The sequence below is a fragment of the Paramormyrops kingsleyae genome, chromosome 2 (assembly GCF_048594095.1).
Source record: "Paramormyrops kingsleyae isolate MSU_618 chromosome 2, PKINGS_0.4, whole genome shotgun sequence".
Classification (NCBI taxonomy): Eukaryota; Metazoa; Chordata; class Actinopteri; order Osteoglossiformes; family Mormyridae; genus Paramormyrops; species Paramormyrops kingsleyae.
This window is the reverse complement of record NC_132798.1, coordinates 29,321,122-29,333,857: the sequence shown is the minus strand read 5'-3', so window position 1 is coordinate 29,333,857 and position 12,736 is coordinate 29,321,122. Positions and strand designations below refer to the sequence as shown.

At 44.4% G+C, this 12,736-nt stretch overlaps 1 protein-coding gene across 7 annotated transcripts in view; it reads left to right on the top strand.

Moving 5' to 3' along the window:
• LOC111847265 (multiple C2 and transmembrane domain-containing protein 1-like) overlaps window positions 1-12,736 on the top strand; it is a 106,933-nt gene that overhangs the window by 75,640 nt on the left and 18,557 nt on the right. For 4 of the 7 annotated variants that reach the window (XR_002839061.2, XM_023818295.2, XM_072708890.1 and 1 more), the window contains one exon: window positions 9,385-9,441. Coding sequence is in view for 6 of the 7 variants with exons in the window: in XM_023818295.2 (XP_023674063.2) it covers window positions 9,385-9,441 (57 nt within the window). In the remaining variant the exon portion in view is untranslated. The remainder of the gene's footprint in view (window positions 1-9,384; window positions 9,442-12,736) is intronic. The other 3 variants (XM_072708892.1, XM_072708891.1, XM_023818294.2) reach the window with 1 other exon arrangement.

Here is a 12,736-nt window from a genome sequence, read left to right as displayed (position 1 = left end):
TTAAAGTGTCATGAATACACAGGTAAAGAATGCACCGATATAAGACCATAACTAGGAGACCGGCACAATTTCCATGGCTCTTTGACTTCATATGAAAAGCAATCTTTGTAAAATAGCAATATCACGATAAGCGGCTGGTATTTTATTTCTCACGTGTGATTCTCATCGATAACCATCAAATGCGGTTCATGTCGGTGAATGAGTCCTTTCCCTGAGTAGGAGAGCTTAGCTCTCGTAAGCTTGATGCACCATGGAGGCAAGACACTTTCATGCAAGGTTGGACGCAATTGCATGAATTGAGTGGCTGCATTATGGATAAGATTATGACTCCATGCATAAGATATTGCTCATAGAACTGCAATTATAGCAACGACTGGTCAGTGTTCCAAACAAGAGCGTGTTGTAAAATGACACTGATGTTTGCAATAGGTCACACAAACCCTATATTGTCAGGGTATCCTCTGTAAAACGGAGCTGTGTCCAGTGCTGCCTATCTGCTTCCATCCATACAATAATATCCTTCAATGTTTCACCTCAACAGCCACTATAGTTCCTCACTGCTTCCACATTCCTGTAGATGGAGACATTGTTTGTGGGAAATAAACACAAGCACTCTCCCAACGCATGCACACATGTGATAAACCCCGAATATTGGTTTGTTCATGTCAAACGATTTACCTGTCATTATAGGCAATTGAAAATCGTAAAATATTCAAAATTACGCTTTGAAAATGTACTGGTAGCTGGTCTTGTTTTTTGTTTTATTTTTGCCCATTGTTACATGTTGCTCAGGCACCATGCACAGTCTGGAAGCAGCTCTGTCAACAGTTTTTGCAGCTCTCTGCTATAAAATATTTACTGAATATATATGCTGTAACCATTTTGGTGTGCTCGGCAGAGGTTATGGTTTTTTGAAGCTCTCATTGGGAGCCCAGAAAGGGTTTGAAGCCAGGCAGTGCAGTTGTGGGGAAGAGGTTATTGGTCTGGCCCCAGAACAGATGAGAACACAGTTTTTTTTTTTTCTTTTTTCATTCTGTCTTTCACTCTATTGTTCTACATTTTGACAACTGTAACCACAACAGATGTGCTGTTCTGGGCTGGCAAAGCCGGCAGAGTTTCGCTCACCGACACAGTAAACAAACACCAGCGTATGCTTCTCATTAGCCAGACAGACTGAAGGGAGATGCTTATTTTCCAGAGGAATGAAAGAGAAGGGAAAGTTAGTTCATTATGAACTGCAGGGAAAATACTTGATTATTTTCCCTGAATGGTGTTGTGGCTCATGTGGAGCATGGGCTATTTGATAAAGATTAGCACCTGGTGTCATTAATCGATTCTTCTTCCTGCCTGTGACAGAAATGTATTTTCAATCGTTATTGTTTTAACAAAGTCTTTTTGGAGATAAAGTATATCGTACCCCTCAAAATTCAAGCCATCCATACATTTAATGCTTCATACGGTTCATACTTTAATGCCTCCACACGTTTAATGCTTGAGCTCAGACGAAAATGTTCCGTTAATTTGACGAATGCGAAAAATGACGTCTTACTTGAAAGGCACCAGATTCACAATGATCCTTGGACTGATATGACACAGGAAACGCGCTGCTCCAGGCAGGACTGCATCCTCTGCTCGCTGTTTTCACCTGACCTTAGATGTCTGCTCCAGACAGCCAGCCAGGCAGTAATTTCAGATTACACTAATACAGAGTCTCTGCCAGTCCAGTGACACAAAACCGCATGCTGCAGTTACGTGACGCGCAACAAAAGCAGCCAAACAATCTCCAGACCGCTTCAGAGGATGGAGCAAATTCCTCTCCATCCCCCAGGCTGGGAATGTTCACTGGGTCTGTACAACATCCAGATATTAGCATCTGTACACATTCGGATGGTGGGATGACATGAATTACGTTTTGCCCCCCACCCTTGGCTAAACTACTTTCCACGTTTCAAACACTTCCATTGTGCGGCACATATGGAGGTATGTGTTTTACACTTTGCTCTTTGGGAATCCTGATCCTTCTGGATGCTTCATCCTGCACCAGCATTTACCCCGACAGAGAGAGAGTGATAGGCGTCACTTGCCTGAAAGATCCTGTTGCTAATTTTTTTGAGCAACATATAAAATTAAGTCATGGTGTTCCAACAGAGGTTAGCATGTGGAACGCAATGGTTTGCAAAGCCAGAGAGTATGCCCAAGCAATTCTGCATCAAGCAAATTTTTAACATGTACTCAGGTACTGTAATTAAATGAGACACACACCATTGATGGACTGTACATGTCGCTCATTGTCTGTGTAACTAGTCATGGCTATGATGATGACACATTCTTCTGTCTTAGCTGCTGGGCCTTAGGTTAACATCTAACGTATAAATGTACTTTTCCCACAGAGTACCAGTGTTTCAAGTGCTTTGTCATCTTTAAACGCCACATTTATTTAGCATACTTAAACTGCCTTGTACAGAGCAGTACTCTTATAAATGAATGAGGCAGTATCCATTCCTTAATGACTGAATGAGGCAGTACCCAACTCATAATGAATGAATGAGTCAATATCCATTCTGTAACGAATGAATGAGGCAATATGCAATCCATAATGAATGAATGAGGCAGTACCCAGTCCTTAATAAATGAATGAGGCAGTATTAATTCCTTTACAAAGGAATATTTTCTTTGGGCCATTATTTGATTCCTGGCAGTGTCAGTTCTGTAATGAATGAATTAATGAGGCAGTGCCTGATCCTTAATGAATGAATGAGGGAGAACCCAGTTCATAATGAATGAATGAGGGAGTACACAATCCATAATGAATGAATCAGGCAGTACCCAATCCATAATAAATGAATGAGGCAATACCTATTCCATAATGAATGAATGAGGCAGTACTCATTCCTTTACAGAGGAATATTTTCTTGGTGAAATTGTTTGATTCCTGGCGTGGGATGGCGTAGTCCGCTGGCTCCAACACCTACTACAACTTCCAGCCTGTGCCTGCTCTCTGGGAAGGGTGCTGCTTCAGCTTTGTTTGGAGCCTGAGAGCTTTGTCGGCCTGGGAGATGGTCGACTCAGTCAAGCGATGGACAGCTCAGCTGGAGTGGAAAACCGCAAGGCCCCAAGCCACCCTGGAAGACCACTGGTCTGGAAAACGCTTTGCCAGATGTTGCTAAGGTGCTAATTATAGCATATATTGTCATGTGAAAGAAAAATACTGATGTCTCTGTCACTGCTGGGTGTGCAATTAAGCAAGCTCATCCAGGGATTCCCTCTTGGTTATACCTTTACAGTGAATATGTGGAGTGATTTTAATCAATACATAATTGTTCTTTTGTCATATGATGTAGAAAATATTGAAAAATACTGCTAAATTAACATAGTATATTTGATGTGTTTGCTTAGCTAATTTGCTCATTCAGTGCGATTGGGTTTAGGTTATAATTTTTGGCACTTATGCTGATACTATTTAAGTACCATATTTAAGAGTACCGCTGCAGTAAGAATGGACTTTTTCTCCAATACAAATGTCTCCTGAACACAGGTTTGCACTGACATGATACAGAATAAAGTTATAATTGATTAATGTCTGTCCTGGTAGTGAACTGGTCCGTAGAAAAACAATGATCCTTTCTGCCAGCCAAGTGCTAGCATGACTACGACAATAAACGACCTGCATAGCAATGCAGGGAAGGACACTGTTTAGTGGTCAGCTCGGATCTTGTTGTCTACCCCAACATGTTGTTCCCCATTAGACGGTAGGCGTTTAACAAAAGCCGTTCCCTACCAAGGTCCAAATCAAAATGTACAATATTAGCCAAGCTTGTAACGCGACAGAGTGATGTTACAGAGAACACGAAACAGGACTGCAGGCTTTATGAAGAACAGAACCACACTTGTTTTTAGTCTCGGAGAATATGTAGCAAATGTCAGGACTGCAAATTAATGTCAGCTTCCCAAACAGATCGGCTGTGTAGGGAATATGAAGCCCAATATTAGCTGAGCAGATGTCGGGTTGTAAGTGGGCTGTAACGATTGATAGGTATCTCACTGGCCTGAGCTGCCGCTGGCAGCTGGGGAGGAAATAAAAAACAAACTGTATTTTGTTTGTATTTATTCTTTTGCTTTCTTAATCAATATTTAATTTTGCCATCAATTTCTCAGCGAAGGAAAATATTTGAAATGGTTATCAATGTTGATAGACAACCCATTTCAAAGCAGAGTAAGTATTGACTGGTTGCGTAATTCAGTGTGATCCATCAGGTAAAATCTCGGCGCTGTTACTTAAACACTCGGTTGCTGGATCCTACTGTGACGTCCCTCCTTACGCTTCTTTGTCATTGTGCAGCGTGTCCTCGTAGCTCGACAGCAGGAAGTGAAAGCTATATACATGTTAATAGGAGATGAAAGCAGAGTCAACGCTGATTTTGAGCCAAACGCCCCTGTTTAGCCTTCGTTTACATTCTAGGCCCATGCAACAGAAACAAAATGTCTGAAGATTTTTTTTCCCCCCGGTTTCTGTTGTTTTTGTCGACTTGTTTCACCCTATGCGTCTAATTTAAAAACAAACTGCTTCGATGAGCACTTCATGAATAAATGATGTGCTGTTTTCTCTTCCATGAGTGTTGCTGCTTTAAAGGTGGGGGCGCAGGGAAAAGGGGGCCCCGTCAAGCCCACCCCGCCAGCCGAATCAAAACGGGCGTATGTCCCGGATCAGGACCCTTTGAAGTGCACCCTGTCATGCCCTCAGATGCAGCCCTCATTTAGGGCACGCTGTGCCGTGCGCTCAGCTCCCTCCCGCGCATGGAGAGCTGCAGCAGATGCGGCGGTGCGAACAGCGCACGCCGAATAATGACGAGCGGGGAGCAGGCGCTAGCACGGGCGGCCCTGCCGGGCTTTAATCTGCCTGCCGCGCGCCACACCGACGCTGCCTGCATGGTTCTTTGTGCGGTGCCACAGCCAGACATCTGGGGTGGGGGCGGGGGGGGGGCACAAGATGGTGGTGGCGGGGGGGAATAAAGGCCCCGCACTCTGCAGATGCTTATCTGCCTCACTGTGACATCCGAGCTGGTGACAGGTGACAAAATCAAAAGGTCATGTCACTTTTAACTGGGAAACATTACAGTGGCGCTGATTTCCCCCGTGCCTCCCAATCCGGGATGGAATTTAAAGCTGGAGCGCCTGCATCATCCTTCCCCTTCATCCCTGGTGAACTTTGTGCACTTTTTGCTAATGATCCCGCCCCTCTGTTCGCTGCCGTGCTTCCGCCGTGTGTCAGCAGGAATGCGGTGGCTCCCTGAGTCGGCCCCGCTGTGGGTTACAGCAGGTGCTGGCTTATATCTTTTTGGCCAGTCGCTCTCTTCGCTGCAGACGGGTTTCAATCTCTCGCATGTGATCATCACCCAGACAGCATAGGGCCAAGATCGGCGGCTTGTGGAAGCTCTTCTGCCACCATGATGCATACAGATGCCGCAGGAAGCTCTTCTGACACCCTGAGTCGGCCCCGCTGTGGGTTACAGCAGGTAGTGGTTTCCATCTCTTTGGCCAGTCACTCTCTTCGTTGCAGACGGGTTTGAATCTCTTGCATGTGATCATCACCCAGACAGCATAGGGCCAAGATGGCTGCTTATGGAAGCTTTTCTCACACCGTGATGCATGCAGATGCCGCAGGAAGCTCTTCTGACACCGTAATGCATGCAGATGCCGCAGGAAGCTCTTCTTACACCATAATGCATGCAGATGCCGCAGGAAGCTCTTCTTACACCATAATGCATGCAGATGCCGCAGGAAGCTCTTCTGACACCGTGATGCATGCAGATGCCGCAGGAAGCTCTTCTTACACCGTAATGCATGCAGATGCCGCAGGAAGCTCTTCTGACACCGTAATGCATGCAGATGTGACAGGAAGCTCTTCTGACACCGTAATGCATGCAGATGCCGCAGGAAGCTCTTCTGACACCGTAATGCATGCAGATGCCGCAGGAAGCTCTTCTGACACCGTAATGCATGCAGATGCCGCAGGAAGCTCTTCTGGCACCATAATGCATGCGGATTCCGCAGGAAGCTCTTCAGACATTGTAATGCATGCGGATGCCGCAGGAAGCTCTTCTGAAACCGTAATGCATGCAGATGCCGCAGGAAGCTCTTCAGACATCATAATGCATTTGGATTCTGCAGAAAGCTCTTCTGAGCACCAAGTTCTTCTCTAGCTTAAGGATAACCATTGAAGGATTTCTTCAAAGGCTGGACAAACGATCTAGTTGGAACGTTGTTCTAGAAGAATGACATGCACAGAGCCCATGCTGAAAGCCCTGACCTGTTTGATCAGTGCAAGAGATGTGGCACGCTGGAGGGGCGGCCGTGCCCGCTGGGTGCCCCGGATACCCTCCCCTCTGGGCAAATTCAACAGTTTGGCCCGGTGCCAGCGCATTGCCCTCCTCCGATGCTGAGCTCTGACAGCTTGTGAAGGCCTGAATCAATGAGACGTGCACTGTAGAGAGCCCTTATCGGGGAGCCGAGCTCTCCTCTCTGGGGTTTTGATCCACACACGGCATACCGAGCAGGGCAGGCGGGAGCAGCTGCAGAGGTTAAAATGTTTCACGTTTCAAAGGAGCGGGGAAAAAAGAGGAGTATATCTTCATGTTCAGTGGAATGTCTGCATCGGCATCTATTCCCCACGTGCCTGTCATTCTGAAGGTTAGGGGAGAGCAAAGGTACTGCCTTTCTGTACACTCATCACAAAGGAGGAGCAGAAGAAGGCAGACTGAGAATTCAGAGAGCCGGGAGTGATGGAACTATCCTGCTTAAAATTTGTCAAGAATGTTAATCTTCTGTTATTTGTTCAGCCGAAATCTGCCTGCAGGTCACATTGTTAATTAAACCTATTATTGATTTCATGATGCTTTATGGTCTGTAATGTGATGTAATGGCAACAATTGTGTCAATATTCAGCAACGCTAATTCTGAACCAAGGAGCACAGCTCAACAGACAAGGTCAGAATTTATTAACTGAGCGTACCGATTTGACATACACATGTGCCACACTACGACACGTTGGCCTTTGGTTCTTTATTGTTGTATTTATTCATGTTATACAGTCATTGTAGTGCTACGTTCCGAAGCAGAGCTCTCAACATCTTTCTATACACATGCTTGCATATATATATATATATACACACACACACACACACACAACACACACAAAGAGAGAATGGAGAAGAAGCATGTGTCTTCCGTAAGTACAAACCATTATTGGCTGTTTTCTCTGGCTCCTGTCTCTTGTCCCCTCTGTGGACTGAAATATACTGAGAGAACTGAGCTGTGGTTAATTTTGGATAATTATCCAGGCTGCACCATGGAATTCTGGAAAACAGCAGACTAAACTGTCGCTGAACCTCTGGGCTATTGATGGAGACATAGTAGACGAGACATCACCACGAGACCCCGAGCTGTTTGCTCAGAGGACACCACGTTTTGGCCGTGACCCCTCTGTGTTCTGCAAAATACTTATTTACATAAGAAGCTTAAGTCAAAATTACTTTTAAAAATAACACATTCCATTGTCCAGTAAAAGAAAAAAAAAAAACTGTGATTCCACAAACTTATTTATGAGTGACATAAAAAATGAGAGGCAATAAATCCACAGTCTGTTGGCCAGGGGGTTTATGGTACTTGACTTGTGCTGGACTTGTTTGTATAGATGGTGCTCACATGACCTTCTAGCTTTGATGTGTGAATGACAGAGGGGGCCACAAGAAAAACGATCTGTGCTGCGCTCTCCTCCAGCAACACAAACAGGCATGAGATACTGGCCCTGTGACTCCCCCAACAACCCCCCCCCCCCCTCAACACCACCACTGCTGCGCCTCCCTCAGGGGCCACAGTCACTGAATTGAATGTTTTCAATTGACCAAGAAAAAGTCTTTATGTTTCTGCCAACAAATTGCTTGCGCCTATGACAACTAAATTTAATAGCCGTTCCCAGAATTGTGTTTTGATCTTAGCAAATGAAGTGATGAGAGTTTATAATTGCTGAAACCCAAATCCTGACATCAAGTCCATATGATCATTCAAGGCGTCAGACCTCCCTAATGGTTATTGCTACTTGTCTTTGATTGTGTAATTAATCAGGAAAATAGGTATTGATATGTAGAGTGGTAGTTTAACACACTGCAGTATAATACTCTTCTATGCTTTGGGTATTTGCAAGTCAATGCTCTTATTGTTTTTGTCATTAAGTGTTTTATGGCTACCAATTACTACCTCTGAATTTCAAGATATGTGTGACACACGGCCAAATCTTACTATTCACGTTCGTGATTGTTCCTCAGTTTAGATATATGGTCCACATGAGAACAGTGTCTAGCTGGGCACCCATTTATTTTTCCAGTATCTCTCTTTTAGAATATACCTATTCTTTATTTTCTATATAGCTTTATAAATTATGCCTTTATGGTTAAGGATATTAAGCATATAGGTAGTGCGATTATATGAGGCTTGTATATCAGTTTAGTTTATCTTATAGTATATCTAAAAAGTGTATTATTGTCAGTTAGTCTTATTTAAGTTTCTTGGGGTGTTAAAACTCGGAATCGTGGCGGTAAACCATAATATCACAGTTTCATAGCCAAATGGAATTGATGCAACAATGTTACATTTGCTGCCTGTCTAAGTTTGGGGGCTGAACCCTAAAGAAACCCAAATTCCCCCTGCACCTGACAGCGCTTCCCGAGTAACAAAAAACAAGTAACTGTTTCATAAGGAAAAGGTGAATGAACACATTGTTTCCTGAAGATCATACCGTACCACGTATCACACAGATTTCATTTTCTCCGGCAGATTTGTCCCAGTGATAAAGCAGGTGCAGTTTGCAGCCGGCAGCATTGTATCGGGTTACTATCGTGTTTCCGGCCTGCGTGTGGTCAGAGGAGCTGCCTGGCCTGATCATTGTTACATCCGCTTTAGATCACCGAAGCACATAGTTAGCGTGTTACATCACTTGCCTGAAAGTCTGTATGAAGCCATAATGAAGATATGGATGGATAGACCTAAGCAACTGGGTAATAGCAGGGGGGTGGGTGGTAATTTAGTTCTTTCTAAGACAGGGGTGGGCAATCTTATCCGCAAAGGGCCGGTATGCAGGTTTTTGGGATAACCTGTAGGTCAGCTGTTCAAACCCAGGTGTGAGGACTCTTCAGTCAATCAGTCCTCTAATTAGTAATCTAATTAGGGAGCTGCAGCGAAAACCCGCATACACACCGGCCCTTTGCGGATAAGATTGGCCACCCCTGTTCTAAGACATATTGAGAAAGAAAGCAACAATTGTGATGTGAGTTATAAAATTCATTCTATGCTTTTCCTGCTTTTCCTGTGCGATGCTGTGGTGGACATCAGCAGGCCCTGGAGGACATGCTGAGGGGAGAAGACGAGGACTGTGTCAGAGACGACAAGGTAATTACCGCCACTATCAGCAGACGGCCTTTTTTAGATATGGCTCTGTTTCTAGGAGTGGAAGACAAACTGAAAACAAATTGAATTTTTCTCCCCAGTGCCTTGAGTCCCAAACCTTTAATGCCCCCCCCCCTTAAAGATTGCCACATAAACTGGGCTGCTAAATCTGAGCACTGAACAGGCTCAGTGCTGCTTTGTGAGAAACACGATAAAGATGATTTTATTTTGCTGTATTGTTTTCTGTTTTGCTCTGCTCTGCTTTGCCTGGCTTTGCATTGCATTGCTTTGCTTCTCCGTAACTGGATTTGAGTACATTTTATCCATTTTATCACCTAATAGAATTTTAGAAAATATGGTAAAAAGCTTAGGCCATATATCTATATACAGTGTGCAGCTGTCTTTCATCGCTATCTATGTATTTGTTATATTTATTTTATTTATTATTATTATATGTACTTGTGGAAACCCCTGTTTTAAAGAAGCGGAAAAAGGGGGCTCCAACATATACTGTATGTCTATATAGAGTACAGAAATTGATTCAGGTTCTGTTATGATAGTCAGGACTATGATTCAGGTTCTGTTATTTAAGCAGATAGATAAATACTAGACTGGAAGCCAAACCTTTTGCACAGGTAGATGTCAGATTCATAGACTCATCTGAATAAAAAAGAAATATATAAACAGATTTGTTGTGTAGATTATCCAGTCACCGGTTCTGGTATTCTCATTTTGTTCTAATTGGTGAGATGTGCTGAGAGTTCTGGGTAGGAGGAGGAGGGGAGGGCTCGTATGGGGAGGGGGGCAGGCGAAGATTAAACACAAACACGTAATTTGAACTCTGTATGCACAAAATCTTCATAATGTCAATGGAGGCCTCACCATTTCTCTAAGGCTACAAAGAAAATGGAATTATCTGCCTGAGGAACAAGCATTTTGAGGGGATAATTCTGTTAGCATTGGCATAAGCTATTGGAGGCCTAAATTGCGTAGCCTCAATATCTATCTTCTCCAAACTCTATTATTTTAACACATAGGACTTACTTTATAGCCCCTTAGTGTCAGAGAGTGCAGCTACCTCTGCAGTCTGAGGTCACGATGCTAAGAAAGTGGATGAAGCCCAGAGCTGCTGTATTTTATCCTTCTCCGTGCTATAAGGCATCTTACTACAAGCTACTAGGCAGCTCTCTGTGGTTAGCAGGTGTGGACATTGCTGGCACCTGGAGAGTTTGCCTGTCTCCCTTATTCTCCTCATACCCACTGAAACACACATTATCATAAACACAATTAAACTTTCATATTGAAATGAGCAGACCGTGGCCAGCACACTCTCCTTTGCCTGTAGATTCAATCCGGAGATTATTCCACATAAGAGGAGTCCATTAATGCTATGCATTGGATGCTGATAATATAAATAGTAACTTAGATTTCTCTACATTTTGATCCATTGCACTGCTTGACGTCTGGTGTCCCGTATGAGCCGTTTGGATGTTGAAAGGCAGTATTTCTCATTTTTCTTTCAGTCCTATCTCTCCCCTGCCAACTTTTGTCCATTCCTCTTCCTTCTCTCTCTCTCTCTCTCTCTCTCTCTCTCTCTCAACACTTTTCTTTTTTCCTGGTTAAGTGCACAACAAATGGAGTTTTGAGGCTGGACAAATTTGTCTCTCCCATTCACTCTCAGGTAGTGAAGTGCCCCCCCCCCTCATTACCTCGTCTGTTTGCCCAAATTGTAAAATATTAAGGTCAGGTCAGAGGAGGCCCTTTTATGGGATGAAAGTAAAAAAAGATTAATAAATGTGCCAAGGCCTCATTTTAATTGAACCTGAAGCATATGTTGCAAGTATGTGCAATATGTCCCAGATGTTTAACCTTGGCTAGTGCTCTGCTCCTCCCTGCATGCCACAAGGCAACTATTAGCTGGATAACCTTTGGTCCTGGGGGGCTAAACAGGGTATTACATGGCCCAAAACTGAAGCACCTGTTTCCCATTCTGCGAGGACCCCTTGCAGGCTTGGCCTAAGCTTCCTCATGAGTTTTCAATTAGCAGATAGTTCAGGCGATTGTGAAAAGTGTCTTTCTTTGGAGCCAGTATCAATATTAAGTCACTTACTGTCAATGAAAGCCGGAGCCTGGGCTAATTAAAGTAGACAGCTGAGCTGTTAAAGCCAAAGAGGTACCTGAAGGTGCTGGCATGACACGATCTGGATCCACAGCCCTGCAGTTGCATTCCTGCTAGGTCACACCTCACAGCAATGTGTCCTTCATTATTCACACCTCATTCTTAATTTACATACTGCAATTTTTCATGCAGTCTAGGCTTGACACAAACATACAGGCCTTGTATGTTTTATTCAGAGCAGTGCCGGAATCCTTAATGTCCCCCCCCCCCCCCCCCCCCCATGCGCTTCACACTGACCAACTCTACTGCTGAAGAGCTCAGAATCTAAGAAAGAGCAGAGAAGACAAATGGACATAGCAAACAGGCCGTTTCCCAAGTACACCATCGAACAGATGTGCATAAACAGCTGTTTGCAAAACAGGAAGCGTCAGGGTATTTCTTGAAGCTCGACACTAAACATTTAAATCTGAATGCAGCTGACATTTCTTAGCAAGGCACCACAGCTACCAATACGTGTCGTTATAGTACTCCAATCGGTAATAAAATATAAAGTAATGAAAAGGTTTAAAATGACACTATTTCAATGTATACTTCAAGTTGCTTCCCATCTCCGCAGCTTGTAGGATTTGCTAAAGGCATCAGTTGAAGGCGAGTCACTGGTGGTACAATGATGCTTACGCTGTGTTTGCCTGGTAGCTTCCGAGTCACGCCGAAGCAGCGAGTGTGCAAGACAGGCCGCGCTCGTCTCCGGAGAGCACATTGTCTCAGCCTATTGTCATCATTCTCCGAGAATAAAAAAAGAAAGCACCTGATCCGTAACAAAGCGGATGCGCGCTGAAGTTTAGACGATGCCGCGTGCTAACAGAGATGAGGGGACTGTAATGAGCGTGTCATTAGTGGTGAAGGCCGTCCCCAGGGCGGGTGCTGTCACTCATGTTTAAGCACTGAGGACAGGATAGTTACTCCACCTGAAACATGGTGTGGTGTTGCTCCCTGGTGAGGCTCTGCTTCAGCAGAGAGATCACACCCGCCTTACTCCATGGCTCATAACGAACGTTACACCGAGGCATCCAGGACCTTCTAGCTGCTGGTGCTTGCTGACTATTCCCACTGTCTGCCGGACAGTCTTACAACTGGCTTGGGCGCCTGCTGCAGTCATGCGCTACACACACAGCGTCA